This window comes from Mandrillus leucophaeus, unplaced genomic scaffold (assembly GCF_000951045.1).
Source record: "Mandrillus leucophaeus isolate KB7577 unplaced genomic scaffold, Mleu.le_1.0 Scaffold87, whole genome shotgun sequence".
Classification (NCBI taxonomy): Eukaryota; Metazoa; Chordata; class Mammalia; order Primates; family Cercopithecidae; genus Mandrillus; species Mandrillus leucophaeus.
Genome location: NW_012109474.1, coordinates 1,625,015 through 1,647,842, shown reverse-complemented (window position 1 = coordinate 1,647,842; position 22,828 = coordinate 1,625,015). Strand labels below are relative to the sequence as shown.

Sequence of the window (22,828 nt, the reverse complement as noted above, 5' to 3'; positions counted from 1 at the left end):
CCCCATTTTATAGGTGAGAAACTGTGGGCCCTCAAAGTGTAAGAGAATTGCTCTGGACCACACCACAAGGATGAAAATCCAGATTCCATGACTTTTGGTCCAGTGTTCTTTCCTTCCCGCACAGGAGTGAGTGTCAGGACAGAGAGGGGATGCATGTTCTCTGAGGTTAGACTCAGAGCCAGACACAGGGTCAGGAATTCCCTGGTATCTCCCATCACATGGCATCTAATGGCATCCCTGTAGGCTGCACAACGGTGTCCTTGGGGACATAAGAAGAATGGTTTGTCCAGGGCCCAAGATCCCCTGGCTGGTGAGAGATGAGCTGGTCTTGAAACCAGTGAGCCTCGCCCCGGGCCTGGGCTGCCCACCAGACACACTGTCCCCAGGGCTGGCTGGGCTGGCTTGGTGCCAGAGGCCAGGTTGCTTGGGGCTCCAGAGAGGAATGAAGGGTTGGGCGTTAGTGTTTGTGAGTCAATCCTCAAATGCCTAGCATTTCAGAAGAAGAGACTAGACCTCTGAGGAGGAGTAATGAAACCAGCTTGGGTGGCTGGTTCCCAAGGCGTCCATTCTACGTCCCATCCTAGACACAGACCTTGGAGAAATGGCATTTATCTCTCCAGGGCCAGTTTCTCAGGGAGCAGCCCTCCTGCCCTCCAGGCAACTAGACATGTGCCCCTCATCTTCTTCAGTCACCTTTCTTGTCATTGGGTCTCCCTTCTTTGCTATTTAGGGCTTAAGGGGTCTGAAGAATTCTAATTGCTGGGGAAAAGGGGATTATCGTGATCGAGAAAGAGTAGTACTCTGCTCTCCAACTGTGGGCACAGAACTAGGAGATGCCTGCTGCCTGGTGGGCACAGGGGGTTCCAGGGCTCTGCCAAAATGAGTTGCAGGCCACCTCTTTTCTTACCCATTTGGCCCCCATGTGGATGTGGGTCCCAGTGGGAGAGGGCCCCCAGAGCCTTATAATCCCATGAAGTGTGATGCTGGGAGGAAGTCCTGAGGGTGGGGATCGGGGGAAGGTATATCCCTCATGGGTGAGCTGTGGGCCAGCCTCGACAGGGCCACTCTCTGCAGCTTGTTCTGCCTAGGAGTGCGGCCTGAGGCAGCTGCATTGTGCAAAGGATTATTGGGACCATCATGATTTGTACAAAGCGTGGGGTTTTCTCTGGGATGTAACAGGGGCTCCATTTCAATCAAACATGGACCTGGACATCTGGCTTGAAGAAATGAGCTGCTCTTCTTTTCAAGAGAGAGCCTGCTTGGGGGTGGGCGTGAGGGAGGAGGAGAAGGATCCTAAAAATAATTCTTATCTGACTCATTTTGCTTAGAATCTGACAGGGCTGCCTGCCAGGTGGGGGTTTGCCTGTCCCATTTTCTTATCTATCTTTAGCAGGGACTTAATGAGGGCAATTTCCTTGCTGGGATGGAAAGACAAACCGTGGGCAAAGTGAGCATAGATCTGTCTCGCAGTCCCTGGGCTCCGGATGACAGGATGGCAATGACAGTCACTGCAGGGCTGAGCTGTCTGAGAGGGCCTCAGCGACAGTGGCCTCCCAGGATGGTGCAAATGAAGCAGTGATCGGCTCAGTCAAACCATGCAGGACAATGACCACTGGAAGAAGTGTCCCCCCTGCCCCCATCTCATTCCCTAGCAATGCTACCACCACACACGAACAAGATAAATCACTCAGACCTAAGATCCTGTTGCTTAGAACATACTTCTTTATCTTCAGCATCTCTCTGCTCTGTTTTAAAGAACAAATACAGTCGCTTCTCATTATTTATGGTAGTTTCATTCCATAAAGTTGCTGCAAATACTGAATTAGTGAACACTGAACTATTACTCCTAGGGGAAATGCGGGGTTAAGTTCCTGCAAGCCTCTGGTCACAACATTTTCACCACTGGATCAATACATAACCTCGTTTTGTGTGTGTTTTTGTTTAAAGACACCTTATTTAATACATATTGTTGATTTATTAACATTGAACTCATGGCCAACAGCACTATAACTTATGCCTGAGTGATGCTTATCTAACACACACATTTTCTCTGGAAGGCACATTACACCCTCCTTGCACTTAAGAACAGTAGACGGCACTTCAGTACTATGTTTAGGAGCCATTTAAAATAGCAAATTTACCAAGGAAAAGCACAAAAATGTGAAAAACATGGCAGTAAACAGAACCACGAGAAGGGTGCTTGCTTATAGTATGAGAGCTGAAACAAGGAGGCAGAGTGTTACTTTGGCCTCGACTGGAATCTTGCAGGTCAAGCAACTCAAATTTTTCACTGCTCTGTGTGTGTGTCAATGAATGACTGCAAAAACACCATGAGTATTGAGTGTGGTGTTAGAAATAAGTTCTACAAGTAGGCGAATGTGCAAATATGAATCAATGAGTAATAAGGATGGACTGCATTTCCAAAAGAGCTAACTTAACAACTCATGTGAATGAGCTGATGGATAGATACAGGACTCCGACTAGGTTAATTCCTCATCAGTTCCTGGTGGGCAAGATCTGCAGGACCTGGTCATTTCTGTAGGATGAGAGACTCTATGACTGGCAGAGTGTTCTGAGGTGCTAAAAGGAGCAGCAAGTTCCAGATAGCAGCTGTGACTTAAAGAGAGGGGTGTTGGGAGGCACTTGGTATCCCCAAAGCCCTTGCCTATAAGCCCACATGTGAAAAGGAATGTGAGGCCTCCTGTAGTCACGGACAAGCACCAAAGCCTAGGATAGAGAAGCCACAGCAGTGTCAAGGAGTGGGGCTTAAAAATATTAAAGACAATTCTAGAAGCATATTTTCGTATTGAGAGTGAGAAGGCAGAGGGACATGTGAGGCCACTGATGGGGCAGACAACATAGAATTAAGAGGTGGCAAAAAGAAAGTAGACCTCTCCAACTACAAGTTTGCCTTCCGCAAGAGAACAGGTACCAGCCCAGAAAAGGCAACTGCAGTTGCTGCATCTGTCAGATGCTGAGGGCCTGGAAGAGATCACGGAGAGCAATGGGTGCTCTGAGTGCTCACCTTCATGCCCGGGGAATCGGGCGATATTGATATTGATTGGAGTAAAAGAAATCTTTACATGAGGTCATAAATGGCCCCTTACCATGTCTGAGGAATCCTGGAGAACACATATAAGGGTTAATTTCATGCCAACCTGACTGGGCTAGGGGGTGTCCAGTTAGCTGGTAAGACATTAATTCTAGGTGTGTCTGTGAGGATGTTTTGAGTCAGCAGACTCAGTAAAGATCGCTCTCCCAGTGTGGATGGGCACCATCCAATCCACCAAGGGCCCAAACAGAACAAAAGGCAGAGGAGGGGTGACTTCACTCCCTCTTCTTGAGTGGCGACATCCATCTTCTCCTGCCCTTGGATTTCCCACGCTGTAACACACGGTATGCTTACGGTCACACCGTGAACCTCATACCACATGCTCCTGCTTCTCGGCCTTTGGACTTGGGTTGATTACACCACTGGCTTTCCCCATTCTCTAGCTTGCAGCAGATGGCAGACTGTGGGACTTCTTGGTCTCCATAATCTCATGAGCCAATTCCCATGATAAATCTCTGTCTTCCTCTCAATATATCCTATCGGTTCTGTTTCTCTGGAAAACTCTGACTAATGCAACAAAAGTGTTAGAGACTGTAGCTAGGTATATACAGTCTAATTTTCAAAAATTGGAAAAATATAGATATCATTTCTCCAAGAGAGATTCCCAAACAGATGGTTTGGAAGAAAAAAGGTGACCACGAATAGCTAGCACAGGTACACACAGACCAAGTCATGGCCAGACCAACTCTATGTCTTTTTTTTGAAACAGTTACTAGCCTGACACATTTAGGGAACCCTGAAAACATCAAGGTTGAAGAGGTAGCTGGGTATGGTGGCTTGTGTCTATAATCACAGCTACTTGGGAGGTTGAGGTGAGAGGATCTCTTGAGGCCAGGAGTTTGAGACCAGTCTGGGCAACATAGCAAGACTCCATCGCTACCAATCAATCAATCAATAAAAATAAAATTAGCCAGGTGTGGTGGCGGGTGCCTATAGTCCCTAGAGCTACTCAGGAGGCTGAGGCAGGAGGAGTGCTTGAGGCCAGGAGTTCAAGGCTGTAAGGAGCTGTTATTGCACTACTGTACTCCAGCCTGGGTGACACAGCAAGACGTTGTTGCTAAAAAAAAAAAAAAAAGTTTGAAGGGGTGTTTCAAGGGGCTTGTTGCATCACTTCATCCTGGGACCTGCCTTATTCTTTAAATTTTTTTTAAATTGAGATATAATTCATACACTACAAAATTCACTCCTTTAAAGTATATAATTGAGTGCTTTTTAGTTTATTCACAAAGTTCCATACCCATCATCACTAATTCCAAATGTCCTGCTTGTTTTTATCAGTGACTTAGATGACGTTACAGAGAGTTTGCAAAATCCAATCTGATGACTGACACTTAGGGTCTGGGTTCACATTGGCAGAGGAAGAAAGGGAGGGACAAAATTCTTCTTATTGTTTTTTTGTTTTTGTTTTTGTTTTTTTCCAGATAGAGTTTCATTCTTGTTGCCCAGGCTGGAGTGCAATGGTGTGATCTCAGCTCACCGCAACCTCCGCCTCCCAGGTTCAAGTTCTCCTGCCTCAGCCTCCCGAGTAGCTGGGATTACAGGCATGAGCCACCACGCTCGGCTAATTTTGTATTTTTAGTAGAGATGGGGTTTCTTCATGTTGATCAGGCTCATCTCGAACTCCCGACCTCAGGTGATCTGCCTGCCTCGGCCTCCCAAAGTGCTGGGATTACAGGCACGAGCCACCATGCCTGGCTCCCAAATTCTTAATTGGTTCTACATTTAGAGGACACCAAGCCACAGTCACAGTCAATTGCAGGACAGAGGCAGCAAGTGCTGCTGTAGGCTGCGGCCACCCTGCAACATCCAGCATGTGGTCCACTCGGCACGCCAGGTGGATGACTCGCTCCCCTGCCTCTCGTCCTGCAGAGCCATCTGACACTAACTGGGCTGGCTAAGGTGTTCTTTTCTTCTTCCTTTCAATCTGCTTTGCACATGGAGTAAATTAACCGTTCTGAGACCTCACTTAGTGAAACAAATTAATTTGTAGAATGGCTCTCTTGTCTCCCTGGCCGCACAGGCACGGTGCGATGGACCACTAATGCCTCCATTAGCCACCTCCGCTGATGGTTAAGAGGCCGGGCTTTGGAGCCTGCAGGGTCTACTGACATTGCTGACAGTCGGGTGGGATCATCTGGAGCCTGCAGGCTCCGAAGGGCTTTTCCCTTCTATGTAGTTCAGTTGGGGGTGGTGGCCGCTGTAAGCACCACCCACCTGGCTCTGTTTCTAGGGAGCCATGTGGGGGCGACTTCTGGGGACGTGGGGAATCCCTGGCTCCAGAGCCTGCTTAGCTGCAGAGGAGCATTTAGAGGACACCAAGCCAGAGCCACGGTCAATCGCAGGACAGAGGCAGCAAGTGCCGCTCCTTTCATCCCAGCACCCTCGCATCTCCCAAATCCTCCTGGAAGTCTCACTAGTCGTTCAAGCCCCACCTCCTCCATGAAGCATTCTGGAGCATCTCCCAGAATGGCTGCTTTCTCTAAGCCTCCTCCCTGTTAACACGTGGATGCCTGACAGTCATGCACAGCATTCTGGTTGCTTCTGGAGTCAAGGCTCCATTGTGCAAGCTACAGCTCAGGCCCTGGAGAACAGGGGCTACACCCTGTACTTCCGGTGTTCTCGGGAGCACAGCATATGGCACAGGGTACAGCCCAACCAATCCCAGTAGGAGAACTGAACAGTGCTTCACTGAGGTGTCTGATGCGATACGCTGCCCAGATCCCCTTCAGGAGTGGGGCACTGCCACCCGGCTGCTAGAAGTGCTGTGCAGACAGCCCTCAGCTGCCAGCCCCTAGGGCAACTGCTCTGGGCAAAGGGCACAGCCCTACCCAAGGTCACGCTCCCTTCCTCGGGCAGTCCCCGCCTGATGACCAACAGACATGGGGGTATCAAGGCCTGCCCCCTTACCCCATCTTGGGACAGCTCTTAAAGAGTCACCCCAACTTCAAAACCTTCCCTACAGGCTCAGAACTCTCTAAGACTGCACTGCAGCCCAACTTCTCTCTGCCGATACCGCTTCTTCTTTTGATCTTCTACCAGTATTGATACCAAGGGCATTCCTTTAAAAGCAGCTGCTGATAATAACTGTCCCAGAGCCTGCTTCCCCGGGAGCTCAGGCTACAACATCCGTTCATTGCCTTAATGTGTTCATCTCTTAAACGCAGCCAGGGTGTGGTGGGGGAGAGAAAATATCCTCCCCAGCGGTGAGGGACCTCACTCAGGGTCAACTCGGGCAGTGCACCAGGTCTCTGGCCCTCTAGGGAGTTTGCTCTTCTGGTCTGTGTGCTCTGGGCAGAAAGCTTTGAGGGGAGGGAGATGAACCTTAGCAGCCCCCGTTCCAAGCAACAGGCCTCCAACTTGTGTGGGGCCAGAGCATCGGAAGGCATGCTGCTCTTTGAGGAACGCATGGAACACTCATTTAGCACATTTGTATCACAAAATGCATAATTTTGTCTGAAATCAGCAAATGTCTTTTCTTAGCTTCCAAAAACAAACAAGTGGTTACTAGTTGTTCAAATGTCAAGAACATTCTTAAGGAGGAAACCTTTGAACTGTCCATGAGCTTAATTTTTTTTTTTTTTTTGCAAAATGGAAAAAAGACATGCACAACTCGTTAGACGCAGCCCATGGCATCAGGAGCAGAGTCTGCAGGTGGCCACTCCGAAGGGGCCTCTTTCCCTGCCAGCCCAGGCTCTGCCCCCTCTGACAGTGTGGGTAGGGCTTTAAAAGTGGATCCAGGGGAAGGAACAACTGATCCTGGCGGCCTGCCCCTGGAGGGAACGCAGGGCAAAGCTTTCTGGGTTTGCTGCCATGATCACAGGACAAAAGTTCCCCACTCACTGCAGACACCTGTGCTCCACACTTACCTTGAAAGCCTTCCTGAGCACCTAGGACCCCCTCTGACCTGTAGAGTGGGCCAGCACTAAGACCATGTTTCTAGGTGCTTTATAAGAATTAGGTCCTTTCAGCTCCCTGACTAGTGAACCCATTTCATAGAAGAAGGGACAGAGCTTTCAAGAAGTGACATAATTGGCAAGATCATAGCGTGAGTGAGTAGAGGAGGTGGGATTTCCATCCAGCTCCTAATTCCAGGGCATGTCCCTAAACTGCTATATTATTCAGCTTGCTAACAGCCTCAGACTCAAACAAGTGGAAAATAAAAACAGCAAGGCACATAACACCCCTGAGAGTGCAGCTGGAACTGGGAAAGGACACAGACTTCGATGAAGACTAGGATTCTAGGTCCCAGTCTGAAAATCCTGCTCCAGGCTGTGGGAAATTGCACACTCCTAGCTTCAGCAACATGCCCAGGCTGCCTGGAGTTTGCAGCTGTCGGACACCAACTCCAGCCACTTTGCAGGAAGATAGAAAGCCACAGACTCCTCTCCATTCCAAGGAGAGCCACCGAGCCACCAGGGGGATATAGCTGGTCCCTTTCGTTCATGTGTCGGGGGGAGATCAGAGGCACGGCACAGATGCTGGCTGTGCCCTTTGGCCACCAAATCTGATTCTAGTCACTTCTCCCTTTGCTGCCATGCACACCCAGGAAATGCAAGCCCCTTCCCAGTGTGGTTTAAGCCCAGAATATTAGGAAGGTGAACCTGCTGCACACAAGTATGGACTTCCAAGGTCAAATATGTAGGTTTGACACTTAGCAAGGCTACTACTATGGGTCATTAGCTGGGAAGGTTAGGGGTCAACCTGATAATATTCTGCAGCTGCTCTTTGAATGTCAGAATCCCACGATTTCCCAAAATGGACTCAGGAGATTCCTGCTCGTAGACAAAAAGATCCTTAAATTATATGGCTGCCTGCTCTTCTGAAAGTCCCCATCACCTGGGGACTCCAGGACAGTTCCAGGCTGTGAGTGAGTAATAGATTCTACTGCATCCAGAAGGGGAATTTGAGTGGGGCGCCCCGGCCAGCACATGCTCCGTGTTCAGGCATGGCTGCTGCTCTGACTTGCATAGTCTTGCCCCAAACGGTCAAGATGTTTGCTCCATCAGTCTGTCTTTGGTCCAACTGAAAACTCTGTTCTTCCATCCAAGCTGACTTCCTCTAGTCTGGGTCCCTGTGGACATGGAGGCAGCAGCCTCTCATGTCTCCATATAAATCTTTCATGAGTTTCACGGCACGATGTTCCTTCCCTCCGGCCTCCTCTTCCCTGGCCCCGGCCCTCCAGCACTCCTCACAGGACATACTTTCCACCCCTTTAATCATCTTTATTGCCTCACTTTGGACCCTGGCCCGTCCACATCCTTTGGGAGGTGTGCTGACCTAACCCGGGCATTGGTGAATGTGAGCGCGGCTCAGCGGAAGCTCGGCTTCCCAGCCGTTGCATGCCACGCTCCTCTTCCTACATCCCTGGGTCACGCTGCTGCTTTCCGGAGGCCTGCCACTGTCCCGGGTCTTCCTGCTGAGGGAGGTGACCTGGCCCAGAAATGGACATGCAGGCTGACTTGGATGCCGGGCGGCAGCCTGCCATTGCCTGGGTGTGGAGAGGTGGGGCAGAGGGTGACTTCTCATCAGGAAGCTCGGGGACTCTCCACACCTCCCAGACACACACTCTGGGTCTTCCCTGCCATCAGAGGCTACAGAGTCAGGGGCAGAGGACATAAAGCCTTTGCTCTCCCCGACATCTCCAAGGCCCCTGTGAACCCTATTCCTTCTTGAGGGGTGCTGCCTCCTTCTTCCCTCTACCAGGAACCCAGAAACCAGGAATTTGCCTCCGTGATGCTGCACGGCAAAAAGGCAGCACACACGATGCAATAAACTGTACTCTGGTCAAGGCAGGAACAGGACTGGGTCCACCTCACCCTGTTCAGTGTTCCTTTTTGATGCCTGGTGCTTCTACAGAAAGTGTCTGGTGGTTCTGATTTCTAAGCCAGGACCCTGCCTTCTTCCCAAGATACTTATACTTTGCCATCCTCTGTGAATGTGTTCAGATTCACTTAACCCATCAGTGGATGACAAGGCAGTCTAGGTACCCAGGCCTACATCCACTCCGAGAGTTGCAGTCACCACCTAATAATCCCTACTCAGGGCGTGCATGTGTAGGGAAGGATCAGAGACCCCGGTCTCAGCCTAAGGAGCTAGCCAGTCAGCCTGAGTACAGGCAATCCTAGGGTTCTGAGCAAGGCATGTCCACCGGCTGTTTCTTGGCCCTTGGAGAACATTCTCTGTTCATTAAAGGTAGAACCAAAAGCTGTCATCTTTATCTAAGAATACATTCCCTGTAGAGGAACACCTCATTTTAATTCCTCAGGCATAAGCCTTTTTGTTCATTCTTTTTTTGGTATTTCCATCCAGAAATAATTTATGCATGTTCAAGCAAAAAATATACTCTAACTCCCCCTTTTGCATAAATGGCCACACATAAGAAACATTGCTCTGCACCTGAATTTTTTCACTTAAAATATATCTTGAAGCTCTCCCCTTATAAGAAAGCCTTTTTGAAAATAAACGCACACATTCTCAGGATGCTCAATTTCAGCTGCATGTTCCTATCCAGGGCTACCTCATTGCCCCTTTCCTGGCCCCATTGTTACCCAGGACTCTGAGCTCCACAGGAGATCCCAGTTTCTGCCTTAGTTTAAGTGCGTTCCCCCAGGAATTTGGGAGCAGTAGCACGTGCCATTGCTGATCTCTGTGTTGCCTGTGACAGCAGAGCCAGCACACATGAGGGACAACTCCCAGTGACCAGGGAGGAGGAAAACAGATACTCGTACTTGTGAGCTCCAGGAGCCTCCTGGAGGCCATGTCTCAAAACACACAGCCAGCTAGTCCTATTTTTTGAGGACCACTACTGTTGCTTTGAGGTCAGTGGAAAGAGCATTTTTCCTCCTGAACTGCAAAGCCTGGGCACTGCCTGACCCCCAGGAAGAGGCAGTGGTGATGGTGGGCTCTCGGTCAAACGCCTGAAGGGAGCCAACCCCTAGGCCAACGAGAGAAGTGGAGCTGCCACTCTGCCCATGGGGGAATCCCCAACCAGTAACCAACCCACAATGCCACCAACCCCGTCTCATCAGGACCAGCTGGTGACTGGGAAAAGCAAAATGCAGGCCAAAGCTGATGTTGCTACAGACGGCAGAAGCAGGAAAGGAAAACCCAAAGCTCATGACGAAGTCTCTCCTACCTTCGATCATTTCTCCTCCTGCGGAACAGCTTCTTGGTGTGTGCGATCTCCACTTCATGGGGCATCGGGTGGTAGCCCTGTGTCATGCGGGGAGGAAGGGGATCATTAGTAACTCCTGAAAGAGAGCAAAGCACCTCTGGGACTGCACTAAGTACACCAGCATCTAAGACAGAAAGACATCAAGAATTTGGAGAGACTAGATTCTGACTACCAAATCCAGACTGAAAAAGGAAAAACAGTAGTCAATGAACTTCCTACCAGGCAATGATGCTGGAATTATAGAATCAAAGAACAGTAGGGACAATGAGGACCTTAGAATCCAATATGTCCAAGTCCTTGAATTACAGATGAGACATTCAAATCTGGAAAGATGAACAAGCTGGTTCAAGGTTTTGCAGAGAACAAACAGCAGAGCTGGGGCCAGGTTCTGCAGCTCACTGGCTGTGCATCCCGGGGCAAGTTACTTCTCTAAGCACAAGTTCCATAACAAAATGGGAACATTAACCTTCTTCTCTGGGCTGCTAGAGGACCAAGGAGGTAAAACCTGAAAACCCTAAGCCCTGTGAAGAGGAAATTTGTCTCCTAAACCTAGTCGAGGCACCCCCAGTGAAATTTTTACCCAAGATCTTCTTTCCCTATATTGTCTAGGGAGTATTTAGGAAAACATGGAAATAGCTAAATTACTTTTTCAACATTATTATTATTATTATTATTATTATTATTAGAGACAGGGTCTTGCTGTGTCACCCAGGCTGGAGCGCTGTGGTGCAAACACGGCTCACTGCAGCCTTGACCTCCTGAGCTCAAGCAATTCTCCTGCCTCAGCCTCCCATGTAGCCAGTATCATAGGCATGCATCACCACACGTGGCTCATTTTTTGATTTTTTGTAGAGATGGGGGTCTCACTTTGTTGCCCAGGCTTCTTTTTCAACTTTAAAGGAGGAACTGGGGGAAATTCTAAGGACAGTCTTTTGTGTATTGTCACCATGACAGCAACTATTTATACATCTACATCAAGGTTGGAGAGAGGCCCTCGACTTGCAACCCAGGGCCGATCCTGCAAATGTAGAATCACAGGCAGAGCTATTTGCACAACCTGGGTTGATGGCCAGCTCTGCTCTTCCCACCTTTTCCCATTCCTCCTCCAACAGAAAAGTGTGTTCTGGTGTGGACATGGCAGAGAACACCACCATGCACTACCATTCCATTATGAGCAGCCTGGGGTGGAGTAGGGGGTACCTAGACTTGGAGTCAAGTGGGAGAGAGTGGACTGGCTTGGACCTGGGACACCTGGGTACAAGCCTGGATGCAGAGTCCGCAGCTTGAGGGTGAGCTCTACCCACCTGCAGGGACCTGTGCATGCGCTGGATGAGGGGAAGACACAGGGTCCAGGCTGCTGGACAGCGGTCAGAGGGGGTCCATTTTTGCCCACTCCCCACCTTACAGGCAGGGAGCCTGAGGCCCAGAGTGGCCACACAGCAAGTTAGAGATTGCAGTCCTGTGGGTTGCACCCTGTGGTGGGGCACATGTAGCCCTCTGGATTCAGGCTCCATAAAGGAGGGTCTCACTGTTTTGCCTTCACAGGGCTCAGCCCCCAAGCTCGTGGTTGAAACTGACCGCCCTGGCTGTGCTGGGACTGGCCAGTTCTGGGGAGCTTCCCAGAGAGGTAATGGGAGAACAACAGACTCAGGAGGACACAGGGACCTTGGAGTTATGACCACTTGACCTGGACTGGATTGAGTGCAGGGAGGGAGCGACACATTTCAAAATATATTTTAATAACAATCCTTTCCTCTCACCCCTGTCTCTCTTGCCTCCAACAATCTAGCCAAGAAAGCATGAATGAATTCCGGGCTCCAGGCAGCCACAATGGGCCTCTGGGGCCTTAGGATGTGCTTTGTTTAATGGTTTTCTCAAAGGATATTATTTGTTTTCTTTAATACAAAACACAAATAAGGAAAAACACCAAGTCTTCCCCTCTCGTTTCCCCTCTCCCACCCTGACTAGGCTCTGGGCTGGCCCCCTTCCCTCCTTCCCTCCCTCCCTGCCTCTCTAGGTCACTTCAGGAACACGCTGGGTGTGCCTCAAGGAGACAATGGACAGGAAGCCAAGGCTCCCCACTCCGGCGGCGGGGACTAGGATCTCCGCTCTGAGGCCGGGCAGAGGGAACTGGCCATAGCCCCTGGTGTAACACAAGCCTAGGGGGTGCCAGCCTCCTCGGTCTGGGCCTCCAACCCTGGGCTCTAATCCACCTCCTGGCCTCCTTACCTGCACGGGCAGCAACACACTGAGTCCGAAGACTCAGTGTGACTCAATGGGGCACACCAGGCCACTCAGGCCTTCTCATGAAGCCACTGATACGTCCCCTGTGTCTACCCATCCATCCATCCATCCCAGAACAACTCACACACGTGTAGTCTATGTGTATAAACCATATGTGTAGTATATGTGTATAAACCATGACAGTGGTTAGAGGCCTGTGCTCTAGAGTTAGACTGTGAATGTCAGATCCTGGCTCTTCCTCTTGATGGCTGTGTGACTTTGAGTAGATGACCTAACCTCTATGTGCCTCAGTTTCCATATCTGTAAAACGGACACAATAGCATCAGGCTGCTAGAATCCTTGTGAGGATTAAACGAGTTCAGAAACATGTCAAGAACATAGGATAATGCCTGATACATAGTAAGCCTCATTGTCATTATCACTGTCATCGATGCCATCATCATCATCATTGTCATCATCATCATCATCGTTATCTTTCCTGTGATCCTGACACTCTGCTCAGGGCTGAGCGTGCCAGGACAAACAAGGCAGCACAGGCACCTGCCGTCATGGAGCCCCCAGCCTTGGAAAAGAGTCCAACAGGAGGTGATTTGCAGGGAGGGAGGGCATGGGAAGCTCAGGCCATGGAAGGAAGAGAGAATCTGCACAGTGCCTGGTGGTCCAGGGTGGTGTGCTGAGGCATGCTCTATTTTACGCTCTTTTTGGCCTGAGGCTGGCAGACTACAGTGAGGCAAAAAATCAGTGGAACAAAGTGACAGAGGTGACAGAACAAAGCCTTGCACCCTCTGAGGTCCTCCCTCTCCAGGAACAATCCAGGCCAGGGCTATAGAGGGCTGGTCCTACCTATAAGGCCACGTGGAGCCTCAGCCTCAATGTGGCATCTAGGTGAATAAATGAATGAACCTTGCTGCCTTCCCTGGGGCCTTTTACATAGAACTTCTGGCACTGGGAACCTCCTCCTGCATGCAATGGGGGGCACTGTGTTGACACAAGCTCCACTGAGAACCCCTCAAAATCAGCCACCTTGCTTTTCAAACTCAAGATGGTATCTGGTACCAAGAGACACATACAACTCAGGGTACTGCCTACACTCCTTCCAAAACAAGAACACTTAGGTGTTAACAGGGGGCAAGTGTGAGGCCAGCAGAAGAAAGGAGAAAGTCTGTACTAAGCCATACACCTGTCACCAGATGTGCAGCTCACGCAGGTTGGCAGAGCTTCTTTGAAGTCATTGGTGAGAGGTAAGGTGACATGTGAGTGGTCTTGGCAGCACTGTTCATAAGAGTGAAAACATGGCAACAACCTAGTGCCTGTCCACTGATGACTGGATAAATAAACTGTGGTACATCTATTCAATGGAATATTATATGGCCGTAAAGGGGAAGGAGGTTCTGAGCCACACTACAACATGAATGAACCTTGAAAACATCAGTTCAGGGAAAGAAGCTAGTTACAAAGGACCACAGAGTATATGATTTCAGTTTTTAAGAAACGTCCAGAACAGGCATATCTGCAGAGATGGAAAGTAGATTAGTGGTTGCCAGGGACTGGCAAGAGGGAGAATGAAGAATGACTGCTAACGGATGCTGCCTTTCTTTTGGGGTGATAACAACGTTCCAGAATTAGATAGTAGTGATGGTTGCCCAATCTCATGAATACACTAAAAACCACTAAAGTTGTATACTGTGAAAGGGTGAGGATCATGGTATGTAAATTATATCTCAATTAAAAAAGTGAAAAATATCTGGGGGCAGTATATTCCAGGTAGAGGGAATGGCATGTATTCACAGGAAGAAAAAAAGGAGAATGAGGAAGAGGAGAAGGAGGAGGAAGAAGAAAGAAAGGAGAAGGAAGAGGAGGAGAAGGGAAAGAAGAAGAGGAGGAAAAGGAAAAGAAGGAAGAGGAGAAGAGAAGATCAATCCAAATGAAAAGTGGCCCCCACCATTTAATCTCAAGGAAACAGCTGCCCTAAAACATTATCTGTTAAGATAGGGCTGGAAAAGGTGGCATGTCCAAGACAAGTGGCACCCAATGACAGGAAGGTCCAGTCCAATATGTTCCTGAAATCTGGAAAAAGTATAAGTTGTTGCTTCTGGTGGCCTGGTCAGGGGAGATAATATTCTGACTTTAGACCAAAGACCCCCTCCTTGCTTTTTAGAAAGGACAGATCCCTTGAGTGGTAAATGGGAAATGTATCCTTTAAAAGCACATACAGTGGTCTTTGCTTTAATTCTTTGCTCAACAAATCCTTCTACTATGTGTTTTGAAAGGGCCCCATGTAGACATCAGTCCAAATGGTATGAGTATCCCCTCCACCCCCTGCACTCCCCACACAAGAGATCCAGCCCTTGGGGTTCCCAGTTGGCTTTTTGTGTGTCTGGTCTACCTGAGTCGGATGTGCCTCTGTGGCACACAGGAACTACCAGGCCCTGCCTGCTTTTCCCCAACCTCTCTGCATGAGAACCATTCTCCCCTGAGCTCTGAGACCTGGCTGCAGTTCCCCGTCTGTCTAACATCTGACCACTTCCGGTAACTAAATGGGCCTGAGAGACAAGTAGATTATATAAACCAAGCCTCTCCAGGGAGGGAGGGAAGCTAATACTCCTTCCACACGCAGTGCCGGCAGAGTACACGTGGAACACACACGCGCACACACACTCCTGTCCTGAGGTCAGTGCTTGTGGAAGACATGACACTGAGGGGCGGCATGTTATTGCTGGTTGCAAAAACATGTTATGTAAAATCAGCCCATTCCAGGGCAGGCTGAGGCTGGTATCTCACAACCCAGTGTGGTGGGTATTTCCGAGGGATTAAGGGCAGGCCCAGCAGAGCTCTGGCCCCAGAACATGAGCCTCAGACAGTTATTAATCCTAGCTGGGAGTGCAAGGGCCTTGCCACGTGATGACAGCCATAAAAACATAATAATTCTTGAATCTGGGGGTGAGGGGATGGGGAGGGAGGGCAAAACAAACAGTGAGCAGAAAGCATGTGTGCCGGGCGGCTCTGTGACCAGCTGACACTGTGATAGGAGGATACGCCTTCCCTAGACAACAGGCTCCCAGCCACCCACCCGTCCATGCCTCCACTCCCCCCATCCCTCCATGCACCTGCAATCTCATAAATATTGTTGTTTCAGGCACTATGGATACAATACTGAAATAGAAAGGCAATATGCTTGTTCTTACAGAGCACACTTTCTAATGAAAGGAGAGAGGCAACAAAGTATATCATATGATAAAGAACTATGTTTTGCTATGGAGCAAAACACAACAGGGCAAGGGGATGAGAGAGGCAGGGGTGGAGGGGTCAGGGAAGACCTCTCTGTTCAGGCAACACTTGACATCCATCCACCCTTGGCTCTCTCTCACTCGACAGATGCAGAAAGCCCGCCATGCAGCAGTACATCGGACGGAGAATAACATGAGAATAAGAACCTGTCCCAGGCCTAGGGGAGCTCAAGGGAACACAAACGAGGAAGCTGATAATGTGCCATGTGCGATAGTTGAAGTTGAACGGGCACCTCTGGCAGCCCAGAGGAAGGACCGAGGACTTCTTGGGAGAAGGGTCAGGGAAGGCTCTGCCAAGTGGGTGATAGTTGAGTGGAGCCCTAAGGCATTCAGCGGGGGCACAAGAGAGGAGAAGAGGGCACGCCACAACCTCAACCTGGCAGGCCAATGACAGCAGCGTCATGAGCTGAGTGCCGGGAGATGGGCAGAGGTGAAGCCCTGGCGTTCTGAGGGCCGTTGCTGGCGCTCCTGACCACGGTGCCTGGCGTGACCCCATCTGTAAAGTCCTCCTCACCGTCCGCAGGAGGTAGAATTGTGTTCCCCAAAAAGACTGGTTGGAGTCCTAATCCCGCGTACCTGTGAATGTGACTTTTTTGAAAATAGGATCTTTGCAGATATAATCAAGTTATGATGAAGTAAGTCCTATGGGATTTAGTGCGGCCCTAAATCCAACGATGGGTGTCCTTATAGGAAGAAGGAAATTTGAACACAGGGAGATGAGGAGACACAGACGGAAGAAGGCCATGTGAAGATGGAGGCAGTGTTTGGAGTGAGGCAGACATAAGCCCAGGAGCGCCAAGCACTGCTGGCAGCCATGGGCAGCAGGGAAGAAGGGCCAAAGGCTCCTCCCCTACAGCCTCAGAAGAAGGCGCGTGGCCCGGCCAACGCCTCTAGACTGTGAGATGATGCACTGCTGCTGCCGTCAGCAATCGGTCGGGCTGTGCCCGTGGACATCCCCATTACCCGTGCTTCCCTGGAGACCACAGTGGAGTTACCAGTTGTCCAGCACAGCCCGATTCCTTCAGAGGCTGGAAAAGGCTGTCTCCACCACTGCCTGCCAGGCAAGGTGGCTGGCATGCACTCAGGGGCCTCTGGTGTAAAAGTTGTTATCTCTAGCCAGTTCTCATACGGGGCCGAGATGTGCCCACCCTGAGGGGCCTGTGCCTGTCTCCCATGCTTCCTCCTTTCCCAGCCAAGGGTCCTCTGGGTGATGTCATAGGTTGAAGTGTGACCTCCAAATTCTTATGCTGAAGTCTTAACTCCTGGTTCCTCTGAGTGGCCTGATTGGGAAAGAGGGCTACTGCAGATGTAATCAAGTTAGGATGAGGACACACTGGAGTATGCATGTGTGGGGCCCCGGTCCAATATGACTGATGTCCTTGCAAAAACAAGGCCGTGTGAGGAGTGGGGAGACACTGCAAGAAGCTGAGGGGCCACTAGAAGTTGGAAGGGAGCAATGGTCCTTCCGTAGCATCTTAGGGTGGGTGTGGCCCTGCCGACACCTTGATGTTGGAATTCTGCTTCCAGAACAGTGAGGCAAGAAGTTTCCATTCTAAGCCACCCAGTTTGTGGTCCTTCGTTATGGCGGCCCCGGGAAACTAACCCAGGCGGAGCGGTGGGCAAAATCACCCAGGCTGGGAAGGGATATTTTTCCGAGTCTATTTCCTTTGCCAAAATTTGAATTTGAATTTGAGATTTGAATTTGTATATGTTGAAAGCTCACCAGGTAATTCCCCTGTATTTCCAGCCCATTTTTATGGAACAGGAAGAGAAAGCTTAGTGAGTTCAAAGAAGTTGCCCACAGGGGCCCAACCAGTTAGCAGGAAGCCTGTGTCTTCCATCTCGGAGGCACACGGTCCCAATGGCGATGTCACATGGCCTACAGTACCAGGGCAGAGATGGGAGGCCAACCCCCTGGGAGCATCAGAGCGCTCTCTCCCCTCCACCGTAGACCCCGTGGTGCTCAGCCATGCCCCCAGGCCTCTAGAAGCGAGGGGGAGGGGACAAGAGTAAGTCCCTCGCTGTCCAGCCTCATTTCTGTACTCAGAGACAGGCAGTCCCTCCCAGTGACCACTACGCTTCCCCCCAGGCCCAGAGGTGGGAGAGCTGGTATCTGGCAGGCACTGGTTCAGACAGCCTCCCGTGTCTGCCTGGCATGTCCTTGCTGTACCCCCAGAGATGACCCTGGCCACAGCCCTTTTGGCAAGCTTGCCTGCTCGCCTCCCTTCTCCTCTCCAGAAAGGGGTATCCCTGGCCATCAAGCCCACCCTGCCCTTCACTCTACAGGCTGGGGAGTGGTGGTGGTGGTGGTGGTGGTGGACGGGGTTGCCTGGCTGCTGGCCCTGCCCCAATGAGGTTTTGAAGTGCCCCGCAGAGCTCAGTTCCATGGCCTACACTTTCATAAAATCCAATGCCCACTTAACCTTCACGAAAAATCTTCCTGACAGTCTCATGATCTTTGACCTCTGACCCCTGACCACGAATCTAGGTCTGATAGAAATCATCCAAGCCTAACTATCTCTAGGTCTATTATCTTTCTCTCTCCCATACGGCAGCTTTTTGAAAAGGAAGAAAGCATTATACAGACACATGAAAGTCTTCCTCCTGCTTTGTTAAAAACAACCACACTAAACGCTTGCCTTTGCAAGGAAGCGTTGAGGCTGTACAGTGGTGGGGATCCTAGCCCAGGCCAGGGAAAGGGTGGGAGGTCCCAGGCAGGAGGTGGCCACACCAGGCTCCTCACCAGGCAGACCCTGCAGGTCCAACCCTGCTCCCTCCCAGCTGATCACCTGTCTGCCCCTACAGTGCCTGGATATCCACTCTGCCCTGGCTTCTTGGAAACTACGGTCCCCCTCCTCTTCTTCACAAGCTTCTATACTGATTACACCAGGTTTCTGTCACTCCCTGGGCACACCCAGAGAGCATTAGCCCCATGGAGGTAGGGCAGATCCTCAGGCCAAGTCCAGACCCTGCCAGCTCAGGACTTTGCAGACTCCCACCATCTCTAGCCCCAGCCTGGGGAGACGTCCCAAGGGGTGAACAGTGCAAAGGAACCACAGCACTTGGTTAAAGGACCAGAAAAATCCCAAGCACGGCTCCTCTGACAATAAGCTTGTCTCAACAGCAGAGGCTTCCTCCTGCTGCGGGTCACGGTTTTTCATGTTTTTTTTTCTTTTATTTTCCTAAGAAGTTATCCTACCAAGGCCTCTCTCCACGTGCGCAGGATGTGTGGGTCACGTCCAAGCAGAAGTAAATAGGTAATGTTTCTAAAATTCCTGGAGTCTCTAGGTTGCACAGCTATTCAGAGAAGTTGACCTGTTTCAGAAAGGAAAGTGGGGGGTGGGCAGGCTCACCCATGCTTAAATTTGTGGTTTTCTAACTTTTCTTAATTTATTATTTTTTTAATCAGCAGAGATCCTTTCAAAAACAATACCTTAGCCGAAGTTCTAATATAAAATCATGGATAATAAAAGTAAACATGGAATTTCTGGAAGCTGCCGCTGAGCCCTGGCACCCCACACCCGGCCTCCATCTGCCACACATCGGTGCCCTGGCGCGTGAACCTAAAACTCTACCCATTCTGAAAAGCTCTGCTCTCAATACTATCCCAGAGGCTAGCTGCACAATGAGCTAGACATTTTTCTAGACGAAGGGCTTCACTTAGGAACCCCAGACAGGTTTCAGTGGACTCCACGACCCCCTTAAAAGTGCATGTGAATATTTTGCCCAGAGAAGCCTTGTGGGTGAGAGCCCATGACATGCACCCTATATCCAGGTGGGTTTCATCTGCACAGCACTGCGGTTCCAGAGGCTGGGTCGCTGGAATGGGCAAGACTTCTTTGGATGCTCCAAGGCAAATAACCACCCCTCTCCCACTTTTCTTTCCAATGGGGTTTCTTACTGTAACAGTCTAAAGAGTCCTGAATAAGAAACTGCACACACTCTTTGGGTGACCCAGGTCCTGGCTGTCGCTAAGCCTGGATCACCATGGACCATTCTTTTAATATCTAATTCTGCCCTCTCCTCTCTCTTGTGTAAAATGAGGATGAACATATTTGCTCTTCCTACCTCCTTTGCCACACTACTAAGCCTTTCTTTGATTTCATGAGCCAATAAATTCTTTTTACATTTAAAATACTTTGAGTTGGGTTTCTGTTACTTGCAACCAAGAAAGTCCTAAATAATTCAACATGATACAACTTTAGGTGTCAGTGGTGCTGATCTTATTATACCCAGGAAGTCATGGAAAGCAGACATGACGCCTCCCTTATTGCCCTCCGTGGGTAGCCACGTCAGGAGGAATCCACCAGGCAATCTCAAATACAAATGACATTTACTTATTAATTTCTGAATAAACAGATAAAATAGGTGAGGACACTGATGCAAAGAACAGGGACTAGGGACCAACAGGAAAGTGTTAGAAGATTGTTTCTATATTTTATAGAGTAAAGTGTACAGGAAACAATTAGTAAAATGCCACTTCTTCAACTACCATTGTCAGGCTTCCATTGTGCAGCCAGCGCAGTGCAGTGAAGGGAGGCCGTGTCTCCGTGTGTGGTTGGGGGACGGAGGCACTGGAGGATGACTGTGACTCCCTGTGTTGAAGACCAAATGAGACCAAAAGGCTACGGGCCTTCTCCAGGTCAGGAACCCAGGAAAGATCTGAACACAGGCCACTTGCGCCCACGGTGTTCATGCTGCTCATTGACACGGGACAGTCACAAGAGAATGGGACTGGAGTGGACCGATATGCTCCACTCCCGGGAGAATGGATATCTATTAAGGGTCCTAGACACACTTCTGAACTGAAAATGGCAACGCCTTCAAGCTGCTGCAGACCAGCGGCAGAAGGAGGCCCAAGAAATGTGAGAAGTACGAAGGGCCACGAGGAATGAGAGTTTCTGTTCTGCAGCCCCTGAAAAAAACCACCTGGGCATGATGAGACACATATCGCCGTGTCCCGGCCCCTCACGAAGTGGTGCATCTGTGCACAGACAAGACCCAGAGCCTCAAGAACTCTAGAGAGCAAGCTCAAGAGAAGGCAAAGCAATGTTCACGTTTGGGCCTCTAAGGGGGAAACCGCTGAGAAGTGGGCAACTTTGTGAAGAGTTTTATGTACCTGAGGAGGTTCAAAGACCATCACAGAATTGAAGCATCAACCAACTCCAGAAGAGGACTGACGTTCAACAAACCCTCAGAGGATGCCCACGGTGCCCTGTGAGCACGCTGTGTGCAGAGACACAGGAAAACAAGACTCCGCCTCTGTCCCCAAGAGGAGCATGGGCCCCTGGGGAAAATGGACCCGCAAACTGAGTGGAGTCACAATGGAAGAACATCCAAGGTCCAAGGAGCCATGAAGGAAAGGACACCCGAGGCCACCCTTTGAAGTGAACAGAGGCTCTGAGGTTAGAGTGAGAGAGGCACGGCCCATGCTTGGGGGGCTCTGCTCGGCTTCTTCTGAGCACGCTCTGCTGCAGCTCATTATACAAACTAGCAGTAGTCACGCTCGCGCAGGGCCGGGGCATCTGTGGGCAGCAGGGAGGGAGCCCCTGCCTAAACCACCCCCGCAGCCATGCTAAGATTCTGAGGTGTACCCCACTGTGCCGGGGGGAAGCCTCCAAGGCCTCATGTGAATGAACAGGTTCATCACTGTCCCGCTGTCTGCCCTGGTAGGTCAGAGCTCGCTGGAGAGGCCACGGGCAGGTGTATTAGCCTGTTCTCACGCTGCTAATAGAGATATACTCGAGATTAGGTAATTTATAAAGGAAAGAGTTTTAATGGACTCACAGTTCCACATGGCTGGGGAGGCCTCACAATTATGGCAGAGGGCAGAGGAGGAACAAAGTCACATCTTACATGGTGGCAGGAAAGAGAGCATGCACGGGGAACTCCCCTTTATAAAACCATCACATCTCATGAAACTTCCTACTATGAGAACAGCATGGAGGAAACCATCTCACTTCAATTATCTCCACCTGGTCCAGCCCTTGGCACGTGGCAATTATTACAATTCAAAGTGAAACCTGGGTGGGGACACAGCCGAGCCGTATCAGCATGGATAAGGAGGCCACAATGAAGGCGAAAGCAGCAGAACCTGCCTCAGTATCTGCCGGGCCAGTGTGGAGTGTGCTCACATGGAGTGTGAGAGCTAGGGGTTTGCAGGAATGCAGATCCAGGCGGCCTGAGCAGAGATCAGGCATCAAGCGGTTTGGCTAGATGCTGTCACTGCCACTTACTGCCGGAGCTGGCAGCAATGCCTACTTTATTTATGCTTCTAGTTTTCTCACCTAAAAGATGGTGGTAATAAAGAAGCATACGCACATCAGAGGACCATTATGAGGGTTAAATGAGATGACTGGGCATGTATGGCGCTTCGACAGCCCAGATCAAGAACGCCCCGCTGCATGCGGAGCCCCCGGGCTAGGAAGGCTCCAAACTGAGGCTTCCTAAGTGCTTGCATCTTTGGTCTTTGTGCACCAGATGGGAAGCTGCCACCCAAACCCCAAAACCATCCTAGAACGTGGTCACACCTGTGTCAATCAACTAACCACCCGCTGAGCTCCCAGGCCGAGTCCAGGACACTCTCGGGCCAAAGCAGTCCCCGCAACCTCTGCTTCCTCCACACAGACCTGCACCACCCAGCCCCAGCCCCAGCCCCAGCCTCAGCCCCACGCTGGTACTTCCCAATCCCTCCCCTCATCTCATCACAGGACTCCAGGCAAGGCGGAGAGCTACAAGAGGGGAAGCTGCAAGGAGGTTCTGAAGAGCCAGGGAGAGGCCTGTCTCCCAGAGGACCAGCCAGTCTGTGAACCTGCTCAAGGGCAGAACGTTACTCAAAGGCCCTGAAGATTTCAGGCCTCGACAGCCAAGAAACTTGACTAAGACAGTGAGTCTGACCAGCCTGCTGGGGCCGTCGGGCACCAGGAGGCTCGGGGGTATCTAAGAAGGTAGCCACGGCACAGATAAGAAGGGTGGGGAAGAGAGGGCCTCCCTCCTCAGGCCTGACTGAGA

At 50.4% G+C, this 22,828-nt stretch overlaps 1 protein-coding gene across 3 annotated transcripts in view; it reads right to left on the bottom strand.

The window, feature by feature from the left end:
* The window catches only part of CTIF (CBP80/20-dependent translation initiation factor), a 344,748-nt gene that overhangs the window by 144,865 nt on the left and 177,055 nt on the right, over positions 1-22,828 (bottom strand). For all 3 annotated transcript variants that reach the window (XM_011968992.1, XM_011968993.1, XM_011968991.1), the window contains one exon: positions 10,248-10,324. In XM_011968992.1, the coding sequence (XP_011824382.1) occupies positions 10,248-10,324 (77 nt within the window). The remainder of the gene's footprint in view (positions 1-10,247; positions 10,325-22,828) is intronic.